The 25,584-nt window shown below is 39.4% G+C and overlaps 1 protein-coding gene across 2 annotated transcripts in view; it reads right to left on the reverse strand.

Annotated features, from left to right (window-relative positions):
- Window positions 1-25,584, reverse strand: part of LOC144647108 (nitric oxide synthase, inducible-like) — a 62,632-nt gene that overhangs the window by 4,931 nt on the left and 32,117 nt on the right. Inside the window, exons 1-28 of one of the 2 annotated variants that reach the window (XM_078506862.1) lie at window positions 22,799-22,922; window positions 20,077-20,256; window positions 15,926-16,091; window positions 14,840-14,994; window positions 14,407-14,564; window positions 14,110-14,272; window positions 12,518-12,751; window positions 11,523-11,662; window positions 11,299-11,409; window positions 10,537-10,600; window positions 9,593-9,694; window positions 8,424-8,492; window positions 7,860-7,943; window positions 7,315-7,356; window positions 7,157-7,227; window positions 6,517-6,661; window positions 6,103-6,272; window positions 5,742-5,916; window positions 5,109-5,250; window positions 4,951-5,029; window positions 4,353-4,537; window positions 3,576-3,712; window positions 3,095-3,139; window positions 2,645-2,770; window positions 1,908-1,992; window positions 1,128-1,215; window positions 747-1,041; window positions 99-224 (exon numbers count right to left, since the gene is read on the reverse strand). In XM_078506862.1, coding sequence (XP_078362988.1) covers window positions 99-224; window positions 747-1,041; window positions 1,128-1,215; window positions 1,908-1,992; window positions 2,645-2,770; window positions 3,095-3,139; window positions 3,576-3,712; window positions 4,353-4,537; window positions 4,951-5,029; window positions 5,109-5,250; window positions 5,742-5,916; window positions 6,103-6,272; window positions 6,517-6,661; window positions 7,157-7,227; window positions 7,315-7,356; window positions 7,860-7,943; window positions 8,424-8,492; window positions 9,593-9,694; window positions 10,537-10,600; window positions 11,299-11,409; window positions 11,523-11,662; window positions 12,518-12,751; window positions 14,110-14,272; window positions 14,407-14,564; window positions 14,840-14,994; window positions 15,926-16,070 — 3,336 coding nt within the window. In that variant the 5' untranslated portion in view covers window positions 16,071-16,091; window positions 20,077-20,256; window positions 22,799-22,922. Of the gene's footprint in view, window positions 1-98; window positions 225-746; window positions 1,042-1,127; window positions 1,216-1,907; window positions 1,993-2,644; window positions 2,771-3,094; window positions 3,140-3,575; window positions 3,713-4,352; window positions 4,538-4,950; window positions 5,030-5,108; window positions 5,251-5,741; window positions 5,917-6,102; window positions 6,273-6,516; window positions 6,662-7,156; window positions 7,228-7,314; window positions 7,357-7,859; window positions 7,944-8,423; window positions 8,493-9,592; window positions 9,695-10,536; window positions 10,601-11,298; window positions 11,410-11,522; window positions 11,663-12,517; window positions 12,752-14,109; window positions 14,273-14,406; window positions 14,565-14,839; window positions 14,995-15,925; window positions 16,092-20,076; window positions 20,257-22,798; window positions 22,923-25,584 lie in introns of those variants that run through there. The other variant, XM_078506863.1, reaches the window with a different exon arrangement.

A 25,584-nucleotide genomic window follows, 5' to 3' on the forward strand; every position in this document is an offset into this window, starting at 1 on the left:
TTTTGAGAAAAAGCTGCAGCGAGTGGTCACGTCAAGCGAAACTGTTGTGCAAAATGCGCATGGAATGTTACAGGTTGCGTTTGGACCTTAATAAGTACCTGTAGAGTTTGGTTGACGTCCTCAGCCATAGCAGCTCCACCGCACACATACACGTGTCCATTGTCGTTGATTATCAAGTCACAGATGTTAGAGGAATCTTCCTTCAGTAGGTCTTGAACGTATTGCTGTAAATAAAGAAGAATCATTGTCACGCTATAAGAATTCTTGTAACTTCTTAAAAAAAGACGTTTTTAACAACTGTGAAGGAGTTTGTGACCTTCTGAAGTATAACGATTAATTAACAGCCACATTAACTTCTGGACTAAAAAATTATAATTTGTACTCTGCACGCGTGATGTTCACAGCCATGTTAAAGTTTAAATTTGAACTTGTGTCTGGAAATTACCCGCGAAATTAGTTAGAAAATATCGTGGATCTACACAAATGAATTTCCCGCCGAAAAATAATACAACAATCTTTTGGCTTGCTGAGTTCACCAGCTGAAGGAAGCAAGGCTGCGGATGTAGACTTAATATCAAACTCTGTAACAACAGTTTTGAAAACCGTCTCACAATTAAAATATTTTAACCTATTTAGCCCGCAAGCAACTTCCTTGTTCAAGTTTTGCGCAGACAGCCTGTTCGCAGGCTCTAGCCAATCAGAATGCGCGATGAAACTTATATGACCCGATATTGTGCAGTCTGTACCTTGGGCCTGCCCTCCTGTCTGGAGTACGCTGTACCAACGCTAGTGATGGCTCTGCTTTGCACTGCTTTCTCAGTTTCATGTCGGTAAATGTCATCGAGGCGCGAGTTTCTGCAGCCGAAGAACAGAAACATGTCTCCCCATCGTCGTCTCCCTGATGATGATTCTGGCGGGCATTTGTTGTTGATATCAAACATCCTCTGCTGCCAGAAGGAGCGGAAAGGTGCAATGCCCGTCCCATTCCCTACCATGATCACCGGGACCAAGCCATCAGCGGGAAGGTGGAAGGACTGGGCACTAAATAAAACAATGAAAGGATTTAGTACCTGAGCTGTATTTTTGTGCTCGTGTCCAGGCCCAAAGCAACTAAATATTCAACTCACTGTCTGATGTAACAAGGAATCGTGTCACCAGGTTTCAGTCCCTGGAGCCACGTGGAGCACACGCCACGATGAAGGGAACCTTGACCTCCTGTAAAAACAAAATAGCCGTTGGTTACACATAAGAACTGTTACTTTTACAAGTCAATCTTTTACTCCTTTGTGCGGCAAAGTATATTAAGTTTTCCTTGAAAAATCTTCTTTTTGATCAAGGAGACATCAGTGTCAAGTAGAACTTGCCAAGCTGCAAAACATGCTCGTGTGCGCAACACCGGTAACCAGTTATACTCCTTCGTGAAGCGGAGACACTGTGAGAGGGAAGAGTTCGCTTGATGATTCAGTAGTGGAAACCCCAAATGACAACGACTCGCTGAAATCTCCCTAAACCTGCGCAAGGAGCAGGCAAACAGCAAAAAGTACAATACACCAATAGGGTTACTCAACTGATTTTATTCGCTAAATTAACACTAAAACAAAACTGCTGCGCTTTGCGTTCCTATAAAACTCTACTTCTTATACTCTCAAAAACAAAAGTCACGTTCTTGCGCTCTATGAGCTTGGGCCGCCTGTGTTTAAAGTTCAAGCTCTCGTGTCCAAGCTGTTCTTTCCCAGACCGAGAGCAGGAAAAAAAAAACAGGAAAAGGTAAAAAATAGAGCGCCTCTGCCTGTGAATCCAGAGGTTTTCACAGGAAAAAGCCAGACCTGAACACAGGTTAGAAGCAGTCTAAACTAAGCTCAGGGAAACGCGAAAACAAATTCCGTTCTGTTGGATTTTTTGCATACCTCTTTTGTTGTATTCAACAACTGCCACTGTGATGTGAATTTCTTTGGCATGAACAGCGGGTGACGAGGATATGGAGTAGAATCTCTGTACACGAGAAAAAAGTTAGAAACAAATTAAGTTTTAAAAATCGTAAAAAAAAAAGAAATTCAAAAAAGGAGTACAATAGGATATTCTCTCTTCTGCCGACCCACTTTCAGGGCTTTGCAAAAATCAAAATTCATTAATTCGTTTACAAGATTATTAAAGGGGCAGTGTCACCAAGATTTATAGTGCTACTTAAAATCCAATGAAGGTGTTGGTATGAATTGGAAATCCACTTATTGTAGCCTGGCCTTGCTAAAATACGCTGTACTAGTCATCGAAAATGTTAAAAATTGAGGTGGCCGAAAACTTGAAAAAGTCGGGCCGACGAATTTAAATTTGACAGTGTTAAGGGAAATATCCAAAAACCAGTTTTTCTCATATCTTGAAGAATGGATTTTATGCTTCTCTTTGATTGTTCAAGGGTTATTTTGTTGAACAGTGAGTTCACCCTCATAGTTCTAGCATAGTTTACACAAAAACCTAGAAGACTTCTTGTGACACTGACCCTTTTAAGGTAATGTTACACGAGACGATTCAAAGTTACAAAAGACGAGCTTTAACATTGTTGCGTTAAAAATCGTCTTGTTTTGCTAGTTTGCAGTTTGAGCTCCCAACAACAACGAGGTGAAATTGCGTTGCTTCGTAGACTTACCGGTTGCAGAGCCGGAAGCTGCGTTAGCAACAGGTCAGCGGTCGCTTGCACGGAAGGGAACTCCATTAGAGTCTCTACAATGTTGCATTCTTTCTTTACGGCCCAGTCATCGTACCGAGATCCACCCTGATAACACATCAGAAAATCAGACATGTAATTAGTCCATAGTAAACAGATGTCCCTCTTCTGGCGCAAGATTACTTCTTTCCCTGCAGGAGAGAAGTCTGACATTCGATCAGAAAAATTTCATTCTAGGGTGCGAAAATTCAAAACCGAGAAACACTCAATCAAAAGACACTGCACGATCTCTGCAACGCTACGTTATCTGTCTATCTTTTCAGGCCAAATATTGGACTTCTTTCGAGCAGAGAAGAATGACGTCTTGTTTAGTATTTAGGCTATCATAAAGCATCACTAAACGCTTTGATATTTAGACATTGTTTTTTTTACCTTGCCGAGTGTTTCAAGCTGCATCTTCTCCAGTGGGCTTGTTGCCTGCAATGATGTAAAATGAATGTCAGCAATTTGGTTTAATTAAGCTGACTGAACCAGTATTGTACCACTGGCTATTCGCAGTCCGAGCGGGGGAATAAGTACCATACTCTAACGGCAAATGAATGAGCTCGCGATAATCATTACAGACGTTGCCTAGCAACACGACGTAAATGTATGACGCGATGTTGACGTGACAACTTCGGGATGCTTGTGCTGTTTTTCGATTGGCAATAAGAAATGGAAAATCTTCCAGAAGATTTGCCGAAAGTGACCTACTGTTTCAAGACTGAGCAAGGAGCTTACTAACGCCTTTTTGTAAGAAGTATGGCAATATGTAAAGGGATTTAATATTTTAAGCTTAGAACCTAATAATTCTGTGGATTCCTTCTGTTGGTTTAATAATATCAATATTGACAAGGTTTTCTAATAAACGTACCAACTTCGACAGGTAGCTGAGCATCTGTGGTGTCGGAATACTCGTGATGTCAAGGTATCTTGTCAAAGCGTCCCTCAAAGTGCACGCCACGGAAAGCCGGTTGAAAGGTTCCCACACTTTCGATCCACCTGGCTTGGCTGTAAAAACAAGTGTACTGCTTTTAGAGCGATTTCCGATTTATTAGTGTCGTAAAACCAAAACCAAAGTAATTACTCTGGCCAATCACAAAGGACACAGACAATCTTCAAAACTTGTAAGGAATTCAAGTAGCCGGAGCGAAGGGCGGGAAAACGAAGTGTGTGAGCGAGTTACCACTGGTTTTGGTTTTACTTCGGATTGGATAAGAAAGTGGCGCGAGTTTCTTTAAACTAATCATTAAGGCTACGTTTACACGGGACCGATCCGGAACCGTTCCGAACCGGACTGGGCCGGATCGGCTTCTGTTTACACGGGACCGTTCTGGGACCGGTCCGGAACGGATCCAAAACTGGACCTGCTTTTTTGCAGGTCCGGTTATGGATCCGTTCCGGACCGGTTCGAGGCGCGTTTCGGGAGGGGGGCCCGCCCAGAACGGTCCCGTGTAAACAGAAGGCCTATCCGGTCCGAAAATCGGACCGGATCCGTTCTGGACCGGTCCCGTGAAAACATAGCCTAAGTGTAGAAATGCAAAACGAAAGCAAACGCGAATTACTTTCGACACTCAAGTGAAAACTGCTTTAGTATTGATAAATTAGTTTTAATGACAAATTAAAAAAAATTAAGATTTTGTGTCTTTACCTGGATCTTCACGAGCGACTTCAACCCTGATTGGCCGGTTTGGATCAGGTTTCTCGTGCATCATGTCAATCAAGTCCTGCACTAGACTGGCTTTGTTGGCGGGAAATACAGCCAGGTGATCTCCTGGTTCAAAGGACAGTTCTTTCCTTTGGTCGGTGTCCAGGGCAACCAAGATGGTCGAACGACTGACAAAAGTGCAAAAGGAAACAGAAAAAGGATAAAGATAATCACACACTGGATGAGATCTTATTCTACAATCTTGGACGAAAACAGTTGAGACAAACGCATTTCACAGATGCACGAACGTCTTGACTTGCAAGCTGGTTAAAAATGTGTTACTCCCCTCTCCCCCTACGCAATGTTGTTTTATGGGGTTTTGCAATTTACCAGGCTTTGTTTTCAAAACACGACAACATTGACAACATTGAAATGGGGGAGGGGGACTGGAAAAAACGAGCTGTGGTACGGCAAAAATAGTGGAAATTAGCAAAGTGTCTCAACAGTTTCATCCGAGATTGTAGGGTCTAATGTGTCAAACGTGTAAAGAGTCTTCTACGTAAAAATTTTAAGCAAAGAATGTTGTTTGTATTATATATACCCCGAATCCTTCGATTGAAGTTCAGTTACTGAATTGACCTTTGCAGGGCAGACAGTCTTGTTGTAAGTCTTGGAGAGATCTACAAGAAACACACAAAAAACTATCAATTGAGTATTGTATTAAATATGCACTGTTATTTCGTAACTCTATGTACTCACTAGAACACAGGTCCCACGGTTTTTTTCGTTCTTCCACCCAGCGGTAGAGGCCTGGGCTCCAGCCGGTAGACATGTTCTTCAACGACGCACTTACAACTTTGCTTACAACTTCGTCATTCACACCAAACGAGTCACAGGCCGCCTGAAATCAAACATCAGCTCAGTTAGATTACTATTAGGCCTGTATATTGAGGGGAGCAAATGTCTCGACAGTTTTTTTTTCTTTTTTTGTGAGTGAATCCTTGGAAAAAATTAACGTAAGACAGTCATTCACTAGCATTTCGAGTTGTCGTCCCAGGGCTAATCGGATTTCTTAGCAGAAGATCTCTCATCTCTTTACAATGTCAGAGACGTTTCACGACAATTGTAGATCGCCCGACAGGGGTAATAGCAATTGCAGTTTTTTGAGTGTCAATTTGCCGGAGTTAACTCATATTTCAAAATTAACTATAAAACGTTTGGAACAGATTCAGTTACGAACCTGGTTAAATACAAACTTAGCGCAAATCGAAAATAAGCTTCATTTTCCTTTTAGCAGCGTAGCCATGTTAAAAAGTAGCATCGGTTAAGGTAAAGCTAAACGCTCTTCGTACAAGGTACAAATTAAAAGGGTGCTTTTGTTATTAATATTACCTTAAAGACATTTTTAGCCCACTCTCTGAACGATTCGTCCTGACCATTCAACTCATCCCCCTCCCCGATCGTCAGAATTGACTGTCCTCCGAGCTCCCTCAAGTGGTCATCTACGTAATGACCAAAAGCGCAGAAAGTGGGGTAGTTCCTGGAACCAAGTGCAAATACGGAATACCTGCAGAAAAAATAATCATTTTTGGTATTAAATGAATGTTGCGGGAAAATTTCAGCTCTCGTGACATCAAACAACTTGATTGGTCTTTTTCCCTCATAACGTAATACGTTTTATTGACCAATCATAGACCCGTATTTGGACCGACTGATCATGCCGTCACCATGTATTTAGGGTTCCCCCGCTTACCTGAGGTTTTTCAAGGGACTCGTTTCAGTGCTCTCTTTCATTTTTTGTAAGAATCCAGAGAAGCTAGCCCCATTCTCCGGGGATTCTCCGTTGCCAAACGTACTCGTGACCACAAACAACAGGGTCTCTTGAGTGAGCTGCGCATGCTCGTATTCATCCATACACAAAGCCTGAAGGAAGATAAAAAAAAAAGTGACAGTCTTTGTTGGCTTGAAATCTAAAACACTGCTCAAGTTTTTTTTTCTTGACAATCATCTTATATTTGCGCGAGGGCTTCCTAACGCACGCCGAATATATGTCGAGAACACCCTTACTTATGCATACACTAAAGAGTTCCTGACTTTAACAGTCCGTCTTAACATGTCAGCAATGTGAAAGAGGATTCTTATACCCAATGTTCGATATGAAACAAACCTTAACGTCGAAGGCGTGCGACATGAGCTTGGCCAAACTCCGAGCAAATCCTTCTGATCTACCGGTCTCTGTAGCAAACAGGATGGTAGCCTTCTTGCGTTTAGACAAAACCTTTCTCATGAGAAAAGCAGCAAAACGCACAGCCCTGCAAAGGGAACACAACAAATCTACTGTGAACTGATTTATGACTCCGATGCCAAATCAGAGGTGATTCTGGTCTACGTCTCAAAGTAAAGTCTGATCCGGGCTTCGAAAATGTGTGTAAAACAAGCAAAGGGGGATTGCAAAAAAGAAAATAGCGGAGAGTTGGGAAGTCAAGTCGTTTCTTATTTTTTCCGCTTGCCTTCGCCAACTTTTACTTGTGCTCCTCACAATTTGAGGGGCTAAAACAGACTGAAAATGAATTGACAAGGGCGCTTGGAAAATGAAGTACCATTTTCGGTCAAAAATTAGTTCCGAAAAGTTAACTGAGCTTACTGTTTCCGCCAAAGCGGTTGCTAGGTGACCTGATGTCAATTTTCCGAGTGGACATAAATATTCGTAGGCACTAAAAGGTTTTTACAAGGTTTTGTCAAAAAGATGGCAGTTGTTTCTCTATGTTAACAAAACACAAGGTAACAATTCAACACAACGAACTTACTTGGCCACAGTTTTGAAGGGCGTTTTCTTTTTGGGCTCTCCAGTGAAACTGTAAACCTTCCATGGATCTGTCTGTTTATAAATGAAAAAAAAATCCATTATAAGTTTGAACTATGATTTGCTAAATTCTATACAGAGAAACAGTGACCACTATGTTACCTGGTATTCGTAGCTCGGTTTCAAAACGTAGTTCAACATTTCCTGTTAAAAATAAAAGTATTGAACAAAATTTTATGAGCCACAAATTCATTGTTCGTTTCCACTAGACACAAAAGAGCTAACGCAACAGGACCGTGCAAGGCTGAGGATAGCCAATTTCGTTGTGTGTTAACCGTGACAGCTAGAGTTTTTGACGAGATTTCCGATAATACATTGCCGTCCCCTTGAAGGTAGAATTGGACCGCGCACCGCGAGATTTGAATGAGATTAAGTAATAAACGACTTGAAATTTGACGTTCCTGAGCCACTAGGACTTGCAGCAATATAAAAATCTTTCCATCGCATTTATTGCACATAAACAATTCTAACAACAGGATGTCAGCGGCTAACTACTACAATGAAAACAGTACGGTTTTCAAGCAGTTAAGTGACGAGAACAAGTAATATCGTCAAGAAAAAGATAGTGTCTTGTTGTACCACCAAACTCCCAGAACTAACGTTAAAGGCAATGTATGAGAGTAAAAAGGAGACGTTGTCAAGCGCACCTGGTGAAAGACAGGCGTGGCACTGCCAGACATTGGAGGAACAATCCACACCCAGTCGGCTGGGCAGCCACCCCGCATCTTGACCTGTTAAAGAAAATTCAGAACTTCACAATCAGCGATTCTTGCATTGTTCTTCTATTTTGGCTCTGTAAAGCGGTCTTCGCACCACAAACTAAAGTTGGCAAACTCATGTTGGCAAACTCAAGTTGGCGTGTGTGAACGACACAACAACAGTTGGCAAACTGTTGGCGAGAATAGAGACAAGTTCTGTTTTGTCGCCAACAGTTTGCCAACTTGTTTGCCGTTGTTGCGTCGTTCACGCACACCAACTTGAGTTTGCCAACACGAGTTGGCCATAAGTTCGTCGTGTGAAGACCACTTAAGAACTTTCTATGGCCGATTAAAGACGTTTTCTTGCTTGCGATCTTTTTTAAATGACATGTTAACTGGTGTGGCACTACCAGGTTGTGTTATGCTAACTAGTGCGAATAATACGCCGGCTTAGTTGCAGTTTAGACACTCTTTGCTACTTCAACATTGCATCACGTGTGTTAATGTACTAACCTCCTTGCCCATATGTTTTATGAATGATTCTGAGGTTGAATGGTGATCAGCGAGAGTAACACCGGCTTCCTAAAGAAACAATTAGCACTGATAAATAAGTGTCTCGCCGAACATGTGCCCAAAGCAACGGCAACCACAAAGCATAGGAAAATGATTTTTATCCCATGAAAAGTTAAGGTTTTGTTAAAGTCTGTTCACTTGCAACCCACTGGGTCAGAGGAAACAAATACAACACATGACAGAACTTCGGAACACTAAGAAGTTCATAAAATAGGAACGACGGTTTCTACTGCAAAAAGCGACTAGAAGTATTGCTACTTCCCCCTGGACGAATAGATAATTCGAGAGAGGACCCTGTAAAGATTTGGTGCGATTTTGGCAAATAAACGACTACGTTCTGACAAGCGATGATATGAAAAAGCCAGTCTTTACTGAAATAAATATAATGAAATATTACTATGACATAACAGGGGATGTTCACTACGTACATCTTCGCTGTGATCAGATGTTCAATACAGTGGAACCCCGATATAACGATATGCCAAGGGAGCAGTAAAATTATATCGTTATCGTTATATCAAAGAATCATAATATCGAAACTCCCGATATAACGATATGGCTGTAAAATAACCGAAAATATCGTTGTATCGGGTAAACCTAACAAGCACTTTTTACTGCGTATTAGAGGAGGATAGGAGGTGGGGGGGCGGAGGAGGATAAAGAGAATAATTTTTATAAGAAGGCTTAGAACACAGTATCATTTTCGTATATTATCGTACAAAGCTGTTTTTAAAAACGTTAGAGATGACTCGATTACCGTAATGTTATTGCATGAAATTCGATGTTTTGCAAATAAAATGTAACTGTGTACTGATAATATCGTTTTATCGGGAGGATTTTACGTTCGGTCCGCTAAATTCTCATCGTTATATCAGGAAGATATCGCTATATCGAAGATGGTTATATCGGGGTTCCGTCCCATAGATTTTACTTGTAACTTTTGCCGGGACATAGAATATTCATCGTTATGTCGGGAATATCGTTATATCGAGGATCGTTACATCGGGGTTCCACTGTATTACAAAATTTCTCGTGTTTCCGCGTGTAAAATTATAAGCGTATGCTTGCACACAAACGTTAAGGGCTTGGCAAAAGTAAATCAGTTTTACCTGAAAACTGTACATGACGGCATAGTTTATTTCAACCATTGCATAATCCTTCCACAAGGATGCGTTACTCTTAGTGTCTAATCCCATCTTCTTGGCTACTACCTAAAAACAACAATATTGGAATCAGAACAAGAACAAAACTGCTACTTCATAACTGCATGCTCATTGGGAAGCAGGCATAGCGCAGTGGCGAGAGCGCTCGCCTCCCACCAATGTGGCCGGGTTAGGATCACGGACCATACGTCATATGTGGGTTGAGTTTGTTGTTAGTTCTCGCCTTGCTTTCAGGGTTCTTCTTCGGGTTCTCCGGTTTCCCTCCCTCCACAAAAACCATCACTTCTAAGTTCCAATTCGATCGGGAATCTAAGGGGCCACAGGTTTGTCAGTCGCAAGACTGTTATGTGTAACACTCGTTAAACATTGTCAATTTTGATCTTTTTTTCTCATGGCTGATTATATGTCCATGTCGATGTAATAGAAAATCTTCCATAAAAAAGTAGGTAATTGTAGAGTAACTTGAATGTACAGTCAAGCATTTTTGGGGACACCTTCCCGCAATGAGATCTTCATTCATGGTCCCGTGGTCTCAGACGCTGCACATTTGTAACCTCCAATAGGCCTTCTCCCATAAGAAGACACTGAGTGATGGTCCTGGCCCTAAGGTGTCCCACTATGATATGGGGGCTTTTAACTATCTTGATTTGTCTACTTCGAAGTTCATTTATTTTCTCGCAGGAAATTGTTTCTTTGGGTTAGGTTTAGTGAGCACTAGGCTGGAAGTGGTTTGATTATAGCTCGACTAAAATTTCTAAAAGGAAGAAAAAATCACACCAAGCGAAGATCATCCTCTATTTATCACACCCGTTGTCTGTCTCTTTCTGCATGATCATGCGTGACAACATGTCACGAAAAGCGTCTGCGTTACACAGTCCAGAGTCACTCACCTCCAACATATTGTAGCGCTGCTGATCTCCCAGATCGCGAGCTCCAATCTCTGTTACCATGTACCTGAAACGTGTTGTATAACACTTTCAGTACCAAGATTGAATAATGAATTCTCCTAACTGGCTGTTATATATTTCGATTAAAAATAGTTCTGAGAATTTAGTGGTTCATCAAGACAATCTTAGACAATCTCATCATTAGAGGGAAAAACATAACTCACAGTGAAATCTGACAATACAGCAGGTCAAAAGGGTCTGAATTTCACACGTTTTACTTTCACTCTTCAAACACTGGTTAAGGGAAAGGGGTACACCTGAAGGCGTTTTAAGCAATTTAAAAACTCTCTGCTCACTACATAAACCTATGTATTGCGGTGTTTTGTAAATTTTTTGGTGATTTTTAGGGATTTTTGGGAGGTGTTTTGCTCAAAGGATTAGAAAAATTTAGAGAAATAAGTATTGGAGATTTAATGTGATTTTAAAATTAGAATTTGAGGTTTAAAATTGGTAGACGGACACCAGACAGTCCCCTTGACAACCTGGAGTGCTCTTACGTAGGGGTCAACTGTCTGGTGGTGTTCCAAATTTTTTTCTTTTTTTATCCCTCCTTAAAACCTCTTAAAATTTCACTCAAATTCATGTTTACCCCCGCCTTAATAGGAAAGTGCAACAACATGGACAGGTTTTTTCAGGGGTGGAGAGGGAGGGAACTGTCATCGAAGGAATGAAAAAAAAATAGTATGAAATCAGTATTAAACGTACCATCCATTGAACGGTGCAGCGGTGAATTCCAGTCCTCCCGCGTCCAGCATCATGTTGGAAACCGCTGGCAGGGCGTACCACTTCAAACCCAGTTTCTCAAACCAAGGATACCTGGTGAAATATATCATCAAGATACCCTTAGAATAACGCCATGTACAAGTGATGATTTAGTCTCCTAAAGACTACTGAGTAGGAATAAGAAGTGTGTTACCGATATCACCTACTTTGGGTGCTTGATGTTCACTTGAAGAGCAAGGTTTTCAGGAATGTCAAAGATCTCGGGAGGTTCACCGTTGGCTTGCAACACTAGGGGCAAAACGTCAAAGCTACCACCTTTGCCTTTCCAACCCAGCGATTGACAAATCTGAGAAACAGAACACAATTCAATAAGCAGGCACAACGAAACAAGTAAATACGTGGAAAGATGGGACTTTGAGAACTAAGAACGGAGAGCGGAGGACGAAGGACTGAAGAGATGGAAACGTAAGACTAAAATGTGGAGGGAGAGCATTAGAAGTACAGGCATGACAAATGGAAACTCAATTTTGAATGGCATAGAAAGAGAAAGGACGAGACCCATAGCAAACTGTGTTTTAACATGAATTGAACAGAGGTGTTGGCATGGCTACTAATATTCCCCCTTTCCCCCTCATTGATCTCCATGTTAACTTTCAAGTAACCGTTACGCAAAAATTGTTCCAAGAAGGGTGAACATTAAAAAGGGAGAGTCTATAAAACATTTATTTATCGATTTTACAAAGTTTATGTAGAACTGCTCTAAAAAGGTCTTTTTTTTGCAATCGTTTTAACCATGTTTATAGTCTACGATTGTAGATTGACTGATAAAAAGAGATACTTGCATGCTTGTAGCCAGATGAAAATCAGCAGTTACCTCGGCAATTACCTTCCTATTGTAAGTACACACAGCGGTCAAACGCCGCGCGCATGCGCAGTTCCTGTGCAATTCGCGCCAAAATTCTCCATACAAAGTCTTAAATTTTCCGAAAGCTTTCGCTTTAAAACCAAAAGTTAACGCTGTCCGTGGAAAGTTAAGGTTTATACGCAGCTTATGGATGGAAAATGTGATAATTGATCTCCACTGAGTTTCCCAGCTTAAAATTTTCTTTCACCGTACTGACGTGACGTCATTTTTTGCGTTTGACCGCTGTGAATTTTCAGTAGACCTTTTGTGTTGTAATTAAAAATTAAAAAAAGTTACCTCGGTGAAATCCACATTCGCTGGATCGCCAATCACTGTCCCATCAGGCTGTGCGTACCCAGCGTACCTGATCAGTTGAGCGTTCCATACCCGGAAGTCCTTGTTTGGTTCTTTTCTTTGCGGGAAAACAGTAATAACAGACCTCAAGTTTCCACCATTAGTCGCGTACTCCAGATGTATCTTGAGAGCCTCGAACATTTCTTTTGCGGTTGTACAGTGGCGAGCGTCGAATACCTGGTAAGGAATACTAGGTAAGTATCTCGTATGGTAATAGCCAAGATTTAGTCCCATCATTTTCATGCTCCAGTGTTTTTCCGAGTGAATGGAGGAAGATGAAAATCGGGTTCAGTAAATGTGTGGAAATCGACCCTGAGGTAGCGCCATTTATTACAAGGTATAAGCCCAAAGAGACGCTATGTGCTACTTCAGGATTGTAAGTTAACTAGATAAATCTTCATGCGCAAATGTGCTTTCAGCTCGTACCTTGTTGGTACTTAATTTCGCGATTTTGGCAAGACAGTATTTCGCGGGGTTTTATTTTGCGATTTCAATAGGCAAGATGAAAAAGGGGCACTAAATTTCCAATTCGAGCGTTCTCAACTTTATTTTAATTTTCAAAAAGTGTGAACTTTTTAAAATGTTTAGATAAACTGGAACAAGCACGAAAGATATTAAGGGATTTGTACGAATCTAGCAATTCAGATAAAGATGATAGCTACATTCTCAACTCCATGTGTAAAATCTTTGCAAATTAACGTTATTTCACAACAGAAGATACAAAATGGAACTTACATGTAAAACCCTTAAATAATTTGTGTTTTTGCCGATACATATCCTGTATATGTTGGTTTTATTACACGTTGATCATTTTTTTCTGTGATTTAAATTTTCCATATGGATATTTAATTGCGCGTGTTTAAATTTCGCGAGGATTTTTATTCGCGGGTCTTTAATTTCGCGATTTTTTTTACAAGCGCGAGAAACGCTTTATTAAAGACCCACGAAATTAAGTACCAATAAGATAAATTGAAAGCATCATTTTACAAGCAAAATAGCAAGTCAAAATTAAAACCGTTATCGTATTATCATTGATTTACGGTGAAGGTGGATCAAAAGTCGATTCTAATCATAATCTAGAAAAATCCCGCTGAGTCGGGCAGCGGAGATCTCACACAAATAGCTCGCTACCCTTTGAGAGAACAATAGAATAGGAACAATGCTCCTGGCTCCCCAAACCAATAGCAACTGCTACACTTGAGGACCAGTAGAATGACAAGCATACAAGAGCTGCTACGTAACTGATCCCGCTACGATCAACTGGTCACGATGATAATTATTGAAGGAAACGCAAGATATCGAAAACTGATCATCAGAATCGATTTTTCAATCTATTGCTGGTTACTTTCCTTTTTAAAATGTTAGGCATGCTTTCTTGGTCTTTTTTGTTTGGTCTTTTAAGAACACTGGCTTACATTGGTAATTCCAAATATCTTGGGTTACAACAATTGCAAGCAACACGAAGATAAAAGTATACTTAAATTATATGACCCGTGAAGATGTTAGTTGGAGTACTGATTTTTATAACACAATACCTGTAGATTGTTCCACTGAATTCTCCCGATGCATCTTGGGGCATTTCTCCACGCAGTCTTGGCAGCAAAGATCAATTCCTTTTCTGTCAAGTCATAGTTCCCAGTCTCCTCGATTGTCTTGAAGACCTCGGCCAGCCTGTTTTTGTGTTCGTCACTATCGCAACTGCAAATGCCAAGAAGCAACAGAAAACCGGGCTAAAATTTTTATCGCTTTCGTGCTTAAAAAAGCATGACTAAAGGATTGTAGTGGTTGTTGTAGTAAAACGAGTGTCAGTCGACTAGGTATTTGGTACTCACAGATTAATGGCGGAGTAGTACTGCTGGACAAAGTCCTGGGCATGAACCTTGACCTCGTCTTCAGGCCTTGGTATCCCATAAGCCCTCGGTGTAGGGATTTCTCCTCCATATGGGTACATAACTGATCCTGTGCAGCGGCCATTGGTGCAGTGAAGAGGCTAACGAGGAAACAAGAGTTGGTAAGTTGAAAAATAAAAACAGTATTTCTTCTAGTGCTCATCCTCAGAAAACAGCAGGTTTTTTTCGTCTAAACAGTACCACGTTAGACACGAAAACATGTTTAAAACTTCATCAGACTTGCACGAAAACTTTCAAAGATTCTGAAATTGACCCGGTTATCGGTGAAAAAATTTCTGACCCGAAGCCTTCCGAAGATTACCAAAGAATCATCTGTGTCACTAGAGTAATAAACAGGCTAAAAAATCTCACTTACGTTGTATGCTTTTTGATGCAAAGTATCCACTGCTTGCGAACTTTCCACCCAATTCTTCAGCCTCAGATACCTTGGTTCTTGGGGCCTCATTTCAAAGTTTCCAGTCGCACCACTGAACGGACATTTCCCTTGGGTTGCCAGAGTTACTGGACAGACTAATTAAAAAAAGACAATACGTCCAAAACTGAGCCAACGGTCTTGAAACAATATCGATAAGGGAACAGTTCTCAGAAGCTGTCATTCAGTTCAATCTGACATGTGAGCAATCTCCCACTTTCAGGGCGTAGCCAGACTTTTAGCATAGACGAGGCAATATCTTGCTAGGGTGGTCTAGGGGCATACTCCCAAAAAAAATTTGGGGGAAGTCTAGAAGCCCTGAAACGCGTTTTCAACATTTTTCATAAGTTATTTCTTGCGAAAAATAATTCTTGTTCAACTGGAAGTTAATAGAAGCTTTAATTTGGGATAAAATCTAGACGAGGCAAGTGCCTCGTCTTGCTTCTTGCTGGTTACGGCCCTGCCTACTTTTCCCTTGATACCCCCTGTTAACGAAGCTTTAATTAATTATTTTGCCACTCAGTAAGCCTACAATCTTTAATCTCTCTCATTTGCTATGATACCTATGCACTCCTAGCACATAGAGCATTAGGCCTTTGCGAGCCTATATGTTATCCTTGTGTGTTCATGCAAATTGCCCTCCAAGCTTCGCTGCAGGTTCAAATCCTCTTGGTTCTTTTATTTGCACATGCTAACGAGGCTTGGAGGGCAATTTGCATGAACACACAAGAATAACAAGTACGCTGCAAAAGGTCTATTTTCGTTTGGCTGTTAAAAGCGATCTTTGTTTGCTTTGCTCTACATTTGCTTTACTCTTAGTTCAAAATGTTCAAGCAACCTTTTATAACCAATCAGAACAAGGATGTTGTTTTCTCAGCCAATCAGGTGCAAAACGAAACCAGCCGTGAATTGGGTTCTCGATTTTTCCCGCGCTTAGTGTCGGCTGCGCAGGTTGCAGGTTCCGATTGGTTCATTACAGTGTTAAGTGAACATAGATTTTTTTTGTCCATTTTTTTGTTACGTTAATACCTCTCTGTTCCTGGCTTTTTTCCTTGACAGGATTGAGTCCAATCGTCTCTATGACCTCGACGAACTCACCGTCTTTAGTGAGCGCCGCATTATCGATTTCCGGAAAACCTTCTCCGCTACCAATTTCATATCCATGAATCTTCATCTTGAACTTTTACTTTCAGTTCTGAAAACAAAACATGCGTATAAATATTCAATAATTCTCTGATTTGCCCGGGTAAAGTGTTAATGGCCGAAGCTTAAGTAATTGCATCAATTAATAATCAAGAAATTTGCGCTAGTATGAAAGAAAATAACAGCGAATATGCCTTTATTAAAACATTGATCTCTTACTTCCAAAAAAAATACACATCCTTCTTTTTTGTCCGTCAGAGTTTTTTGAGGTTTAGAACATTTCGAAGGAAAAATAAACAGTTGAAATCTTTCGGCAAGGAAACCGACCAGGGCGGGAGAAGGCTGGAACCGACCTAACGCCGCGGAGCCGCTGTCAGACGAGAACATAACCGGCGAGTTTTTTAGACGTAAAGTCTTAGTCACTAACCGTCTTGACGCTCTAATAATGTTGTACGGGTGAATAATTATACTTACATTATATAACGCCAACAAAAGAAGAGATGGATCTACGTTGAGATGATTTTCAGTTTAAAACAAATTGATAGCAACAAGTGTGTTTGTTGTGCATATACTCTCTAAAATATGGAGTTTATTTTCGCGTGGCAAGATCAATATCTCACTCGTTTGCAAAGCTCGCTCTTGAGATATTGTTCTTGCCAATCGAGCGAATAGTTATAAATAATAATAGCAGTTTTCTTTTCCAATCAATTCCTTTTTTGGCGCACAGAACGTTGTTATTTTTATACTTCCTATTTATATTGACCCATTTACACACAGGTTTATATTGAACTCAACACATTTTATAGCTACCCATGAACACGAATTTCAAACGAAAATACCTTTTGCGGTTTTACTTAATTTATAATTTTATATTTTTACTGTATGAGGGCAGGTCTCCATTACGGCCGATTAAAGCCTTGGCGGCAAGTTTTTTTTTAGAAAGTATCTACAGGTGTAAGAACATTTTCCTCAGTTGAGATGTAGAAAATCTGTTGTCCTTTTAAACAGTTGCATTTAAAACGAACAATTTTCTTTTAGGTTCAAACACGTTCGTCATCAGTTTAAATATACCGCAAAGACGTTTAACTACATATTAAGGTCAGCTAAGTGATTGACCCGCCCGTCAGCTGATAGATGACGTTATGTTATACTAATTACATCGTTGCTAACGCATTAAACCGAATGACATTTTCCGGCATGCCTTGGCGATTCTTACTTTTTCATTTGATTGTGAGTTCCAGACTTGGCAATTTCTACACAGTGTAAATTTAAAAATAAAAATGTTCACAGCTACATAACAAACTGGCATAGGAGACCAATTTCTCAGTAATTGTTGACCTAAACGTTTCTTGTCGGGGTCTATTTCAGTTCACGCAATCCTTTGTTCCATAATGACACTACGTTCTTCCTTTGGGCTTCCTAGCGTTTTCGTATCGTTTTCAAGATGTCATTGTTAAAAGGATCATTCGATTTTCGATTTTATAGACCAGAATCGCCCAAAACTCCACCAGAAATTGAAACGGAATAGTGAAATATAGAATACCGGCCCGAAATCGTAAAAAAGCTGAATGTTTCAATTTTTTAAGCAAGCCGGATTAATAAACACATCTCGGAGAAATAAGTAATCAGCAATGACTCGAAAATAAATATTGGATACTTAAAAGTAACCCGGAATAGCCGGCCCAGGAAAGGACGAACAATGTTAAAAAGATTTTTTTAATAACGAATAGTCATGGATAAATGTTCCGGCCGCTTAACCCCTTAGGCTAAAACAGAGTGACCTGAAACTGACAAGACCTTTTAAGAGCGACAGCAAAAGTGACAAAAAAGGAACATTTGCAATTCTAGGAAAACATGCGTCAGCGAGGGTGATGTATCATGTTTAATTTAGTTTCGCTAGTTTGTTAAACGTGACTTGCTAGTTCGTCATAAGAGGCAATCCCGGAATACACTTACTGACCGCAATTCATACATCCTTGTAACATACAGGGAAGTAAATTTCGCTGCACTTTCGTGGAAGCTAAAACAGTTAACCAGTTCGAAAGGAAAACAAAGTGTCAGCGTATAACGATGAAATGCAAGAGGATAAGAAATATCGTATAATGTAGTAGAACAACTTTGCTGTGATTGCTACTGAGAAAATCGAATGATATGATAGAGGTATTTGTCGTTCGGATGAGCATGTAATAGAAGACCTGAAACATTGCGACGTTGGCCTATCAAATGTGAGTTATGCAGTCTTGAATAGGAGATTTTGATGTGGCATTTTGTTCCTCGCTTGTGACAACACTAAATTCCCGTTTTTCATTAATTAACTTAAAGTCTTTTACAACAAACTTGCTTTTGCGGTTTACCTATTTGCGAATACTGATTTCAAAACTTGAAAAAATTACGGTAGACTGTAAAACCTCTTTTGTGTCAGGACAAAAACAATTTCGCGATTTAAAGATGTCTTACAAGAGGTTATTAGCTTCTAAAAGTGTCAAAATGTGAAAACAAGACTTTGCAACGTTTAATTTTCAGGATTCTTCCTTTTAAAAAGCTGTTTCAAAATTCCCTTTTGTCAGGAGCCATGTCACAATAGGGTACGTCATGTTTACTTCCATCGCGAATCAAATCCTAAAATTCTACATCCGTGGTAAAAACTTGGACACCGCAAAGTTATATGTTCTGCCACTTCCGAAGACCACAATCCAAGTCGACAACAACGTGCGCAATTCAAAGCTGTTAATCTAATTATCGATAATACGCTTATTTCGGCGCATGGGCCGCAAAACCGAAAACATTACGAAAGGGGATATTGAGCGCTATTTACTGCAGCTTTTGTTTCTTTGGCAGATACTAGTGATCACGTGCTAGGTAAGACAAGAAATAAATTGTCGCTGCTTTTGTTTTTCAATCCATATTCTTGCATCTCAACTTTCTCCACTAAATTTTAAGGTGTTACATTACAAATTTCAAAGCCGATCAAAGCCTCCACCCTTTAAAAGAAATTTAACAATTTCAAATTGATCCAGTGAAAAAGGAAACATATAGTACAATAGAATCTTTTCAATCTAACTTGATTTGCGATTAAAATGGCATAAAAAGCAAAGTTGTACATTTGAACGTTTCATTTGTGTAAGAAGGTTTGAGAAGAGAAACTTTGTTTGGGGGTTGTGCCGTTTTTGGCAGCGGAGCCAAAATTTCCATCACGCTACGTTATCGAAAATTGTTTCCTAAAAGAAAAGCTAACAACAAAGTTTTTATGTATGTAAAATCTTTATCCCTGTAACTGTTGTTTTTAACGGTCTGCTGTGCGAAGTCTGGCTGGATAACAAGTTCACGCGAAGGAGAAATCGAAAGATGAGACGAGATTCCAATATGCATTCCAAACCCAGAATTAACGATAAAAACCTTGATCAAAATTGTATATTTTTCAGCTAGCTTCGACTCTTTTCACTACGTATTTAGGAACTTCTTGCCTGCGAGGTAATGACATCGGTGATTACGAGCAAAAACTTTAAAGATGAACGCCGGAGATTGCTTTCGTTTTGTTCACCCTGCGCGCGAAGATCGAGGGCTTTGTCTTCTGATGACGTTCCCTTTATCAGTTCAGAAAACAGGTCATCGTCCCTCTTCAAAACCTTGTTCCAAATGATGTTTCAGTTCCGCATTGTCAGCTCTATATACAAACCAGACATGTCATTGAAGTTTACGAGAAAAATAAAACTAAAAGACTGTGCGTAGGAAATCACTTTCGCTTTGTTCACCATGTAGATCAAAAACCTTGTCTCTGTAATGAATGTTCATTTTATCAAATAATGTGTTCGTTTTATCAAAATTCACAAACAACTCATCACTACAATTTAAACCCTTGTTAGAAACGTTGTTTTAGTTCCGTGTCGTTCGCTCGATGTCCGTAAGCGTAGAAATCAAGAGAAAATGCGCCATCGTTATCTTAACAAAAGTACGACTGAAGTTCTCTACAAAAAAATTGAGATGGCTTATCAAAAAGAAAACCTCATAAAATGGATACACCTAGTGTTTAATCTCACCTCTCTCCCTTTTCTCTCTTCAATTTGACTGTGATAAGGCGTTGCTTGTTGCTCCGTACTAAAAGCGAAGTCTTGTCTTCCGTGAACACTGAGCGATGAATAAGCCAAGACGATACCTCAACGCTTTATATATCCGTCAAGGATGTTCTTCTGTTTCTTGGAAATTCACAAATGACACCTCTGAAAAACAAGCGGAAAAATGATAAGAATGCTCTTGTGGTTTTGTCCGAAGAATGACACACCCATTTAGCTCCGCTTGTTTATTGCCCAGTTTTTCAGACGACGTGATATCTCTCGAAGGATCATTTCATCAAATATTAAGTAAAATATCTTAGCATGTAGGAATGAATTAGTTTCAGAAAGATATAGAAACAATTCCTTAGAGAACAATACATAATTCAACATTGTCAGCTTTTGAACCCAGTTGTTATGCAAATCTTGCCAAGTTATTGACACCTGTCAATCACATGGTCACATGGTCACGCCCATCCGAGCGAGTCTTGTGATCACCATTGCTCGTTTCAAAACAACAAGAGAACAACAACCATGCATAAAAAGTTAAAATACGCGTTTTAGAATACCCAACTCGTCAGTTTAAATACAAAGACGTTAAGATCACTACAAACTTTATCGTCTTGACCTTCCATGTATTTGTTGCAAGGGAAACAAATAAACGGAACTAAACAAAAAGTATTTCTGTGGATTACAAGATTAAATCTTTGAATGAAATCCTAATGTGTGACCATTCAAATGAAAGCTACCGAGCAGTACGTTCATGTGGTACTGTTTGTTATGCTGTACTGTGGGGGGGGGGGGCGGCCAGGGATGATGACAAGGCGGTTCTAATTTTCAAGTCTGTGGATGAAACCCTTGTGTGCGACCATTCAAATGATAGCTATTGAGCAGTGTGTTCATGTGGCGTTGTTTAGTCTTCAATATTTTACAAAAGGGAATTTGGCATTTTTCATCAATTTTCAACTTGAGAACACTCGAGGATGAAAAGATTACCACTAATACTATTTAATGTGCGTCATAAAAAAGAAAACTGCCTGCGTATAAGCTTAGATACTTGGTCAAAGAGCTGTTACGGAGATCACTTGAACCAATCACACTCCAGAATAAACGGACGTGCTGAGAAACTTTCCCTTTTACTAAATCTATTCCCAGAAATAAGAAAGGCGAGTCGAAATAAATTTGTACAACTGCAACGTTTCAGCGTGTTTGATTAGGTATTCAGGAAGTATATTCAAATCTCGAAATCTCAGAGTAAGAGGGTTTTTATCAGTTGGAGGTCAAATTCAGCCACTAAGGAATTACATATTAATTAATTCTCTTAAAATGAAACCATTTCAAAATGCTCAAACTTTTTTTATATGGAACCTGGTGTCCTGCAGCTTTGCACTCAAAGTCATTCAACGGGTCACCTCAATTCTGCATGACTTAGGGATGATAACGTGATTATTACCGATTATTCTTTCAAAAATTATGCCATCTATGCTGTATTGAGAACAGGGTTTCAAAGAGAAACCTAAATCGCGTATCACGTTCCTGATCACAGATCACGAACAGACTCTTGCATTTCACGCCTCACGTTCTTTTCTTAGAATTTCGTCTATTGTAAAATAAGCTAGCTTCATGAAAAACGTGTAAGTACGCGGAAGTAAAAGCTAAGTGCGAGAATTGTTCAGTGAACAGGTTGTCTGTGTACGCTTCCTTATACCAGTACTCACGTACGATTCCGAGAAAGCTACGACCACAGCCTTACCACGTAGCTCGCGCGTCACAGGACACTTAAAATTAAGCTTACGGAACTTTTTCAACACATCACGCACCATTTATTTGAAATCTCGAGGAAACGACACACTTGAGAATTTGATTTATCACACCAGTTGTGCGTCACAACCTAGTGACAATTCCACACTGAAAAAACAAAACGAATCATGCACAAAATTTTCACGAATCTTGCCCAAAATTTTGGTTGATCAAAGAACATTTTTCAAGCTCGAAGAAGCAAGAATTGTAAGTTTTGCATCCCTGACGAAAATAAAATTTCTCATTAATGCGTCAATTGCACAGCAGCGAAACTGTTTTCATGCCCAAAATTTTCACGAATCATGCCTAAAATTTTGGTTGATCGAAAACCTTTTTTCAAGCTCGAAGAAGCAAGATTTTCAAGCATGTCAAGTATTACCTCGCTGACGAAAATATATTTTCTCAGTTATGCGTCAATTCTGCATTAACGAAACTGTTTTCATGCCTAAATTTTCACGAATTATGCCTAAAATTTTGGTTGATCGAGGAACATTTTTCAAGCTCGAAGAAGCAAGTTTTGCATCTCTGACGAAAATATAATTTCTCAGTAACGCGTCAATTCCGCATCAGCGAAAGGGTTTGTTTTAGTTGTTTCTAAGAAAGGGTCGAATCTTTGTCGTATTCAGACCAATTGACGGATTATCTTCAACGTGCTGTGACGAAAATGTAAGTTTTATCTCAGTTGCACGTCATTCTGCCGAACGGAACTTTTTAAGCCTTTTTCAAGATTTTTGCCAACATTTTCCGTATAAACAGATAATCTCTGATGAAGTTAACCAAACAATTGTTTGCGATAGCAGATTTGGAAATTTTTCCTTGTTCAAGTGCAACCGCAGTTAAAAATATTAGTAGCCTAAATATTTATTCGAAGTTATTAAGGCTCCTTATTTGTATTGTTATAAAAGTTTACCTCTTCTTGTCCTTTCTTGTTCGACTTGGATAACTTCGCTAAGTAGGTGAGACTATCAGCGCTACCAGTGGAGTCCAAGCAGATCAAGAGATGACTAAATAAACTTGCTGTTGGCTACGCCTCATTTAGCTCATATACCACCTTATATAGATCATATACCACCTCGTTTCCTGGGAAACGAGTGGACACGCGAGGAAACCTTAAAACGCGGAAGGAATGTCGGCTTCAGGACACTTTGTGCGTGACTTCACTGGAGCGTTAAAAAGACTGTCACGGATTTTAACAGATTTTTGAACAGCCAAAATTTATATTTGTGTCGTAGAAAACTCGAAAATAATGGTCCGTTTTCATTAAAAATTGCTATTTTAGAGCACTAAAACTGTTTAAAAGCGCGTTTGGCTGCGGATGGCTCAGATGAAAATGGATTGCAATTTGAAAACGTTAGCGAACGTTTTCAAGTTGTTTCCGCGCGCCTTAAAAATCGATATTTATAAGCCGAAGTTTGATTTCTATCCCCCAAATAAATGTTATATCTTCAGTAAAATGCTCAAAGATAATGGGTTTCATAGGTAAAGTCGCCTACAACTTATATCAGAACAGTTTAGACCAAAAATCTGCGAAATCCCCATGACATAGTCTTTTTAACCGGCGGTCAGGATTAAAAATGCGGCAATCTCACTGAATAACTAAATACAACTGTAAAATAAAAAGAAATGATCAATCCACTTGTTACCATAAAGTTCCGCAAGTCACAATGTTCGTTACTTTCTGTTTAGCAGTGCTTTTCTTTCGCTACCGCGTCTTTCGGAGTGTCAGCTAGGGGTAGCTAAAAACATGCACCCTTTGTGTACCGATCCATTGCGATAAAATAGACATGTTTTGAATAAAACTTCACGAAGGAATCAGTCTTTGTTTTATAAATAAACATCATAATAAACTAGGAATATTGTGAAAAAAATTCATGTTACATCGTAAGACAGAAAAAAAATTCATGTATTACCCTTGAAAAAAGGTTCATCTAAAATAAACGTAGCGCCTTTTTCTTTTCGGCGGTCGCTCTTTCGTATTGGCTAATAACCGTAAAATTTATCGCTACTCGCTTTCTTGTTGACATAAGAGTACAAGAATTTTCATTTTGTTAGCTGTGGACAAACGACTTAAGAGTTAGCTCTTACTAGAGGCTTCTCGCTCCGACGTTCAATATAGAGAGCGTAATTCATATCAACACAACATTCACAAATAAAATAAAAGTTAGATTACTCAGTCAAAAGTGGTATTGAAAGCGAGCGACGTGTTGAAAGATCGAACAAGAAAGTTGAAAACAACTTTATTTAAAATCTTTTTATGGGCTCTGTAATAAGAAATGGTAATTTAAATTACAATGAATGCGTTTGAGTTTTGTACGTGATTTTTGTGTCTTAGTTAGTGGCATTACTAATTGTCCAGTTATCCACCCTTAAGCCCCCAGTTTTCCCTTTGAGGTTAAGGCTCCGGTCATGAAAGAATGTTCTCACGTTTGAATATAGATTCGATCTTCCTGAAATGCTGTTGTGTATGTAACGCATGATGAAGCACTTAATAGTCTTAATAACTTAACGCCAAAACGCAGACACCAAAAAAAGGCAATAACTGTGGTCACATGCATACAGGCAATCAATATTTTTAGTCTAGATTAAAAACTAATAGCTGCATTGCAAAGAGAAAGGAAAATTCAAGAGAAACGTTTCGTTTCGCTGTCTTCTTGCACAGAACTTACACTTTTTCTGTTTCTGATATATTTTTATCTTTCTTGATTTTCTAAAGCGTTATAATTTTAGCAGACATGGCGCTCATGTTGCTGTGGTTGTGGTTTTACGTCTGTAAAGTCTTCAGTCAAATAAAATAAAATATTAGGCCGTAGCACAGCACAGCGACAATTTGATAACAAACGAAAACAATGTTTTTCTCGGTGATTAGTTCGTTATTTCTCAACACATAAATGCCTGGCTTAGTATCAACATTGTTGGGAGATTTTAATGCTAGTCACGTTTGAGGCTCTGCGAAGATATATTAATTTCGGAGAATGAATAAACACTTCAAAATTTTACGTGGAATCGCCCATCTTCTCATGTTCCTGTTTTTCCAATAATCATCTGCCAAAGATAAAACAATAGTCGCTACGATGTTTTCATGCAGAGTGAAGTGGAGTACTTTCGTTTCAGTAATAGCGTTCGTCACAAGACACTTGAAGCGTGACGTCAGAGGTCAGCTGTTTATCATTGGCCGATATTGTAAGTCACTGTTTTGGGATAAATGAAGTTTTCTCAAATCGAGGCGTAATAAAAACAAAATTTTTACGGTTAAGACTGAGGGAAAGAACGACAAAATTAAAAAATTTAGAATTACTGAGAAAAAAATCTGTGTGCAGCTCCTTAAAAATTTTCAATATTGGTGCCTTAGGGCCGTTTACCGTGATGTCTGTCGTAAGTTTGTCGCGTACAGCCCTTAGAATGCCTCCGTGTTTTTGCATTGCATTTTCACCATTCTTTCACCCTCTCACTTCTTGCAAATGTAAAATATAAACACTTTTAAGGTTTTCTTTATCCTTAAAGTTAACATGGAAGTGTTAGGTCTATTTACGTCTATGCGCATGAGCGAATCCGATTAGTCAAACCGTTCACAATTTGTTAAATGAGTGTAAAGTTTCCTTTATTTCGACTAACTTACATCTGTGGTTTTGATACAAGGAACAAAAGATTGTGATAAGCCAAAGTTAAATTTTGCTATTGGAGACTTGTTTTCTTGCT

The sequence above is a fragment of the Oculina patagonica genome, chromosome 3 (assembly GCF_052425735.1).
Source record: "Oculina patagonica isolate OP01 chromosome 3, crgOcupat, whole genome shotgun sequence".
In the NCBI taxonomy this organism is placed as follows: Eukaryota; Metazoa; Cnidaria; class Anthozoa; order Scleractinia; family Oculinidae; genus Oculina; species Oculina patagonica.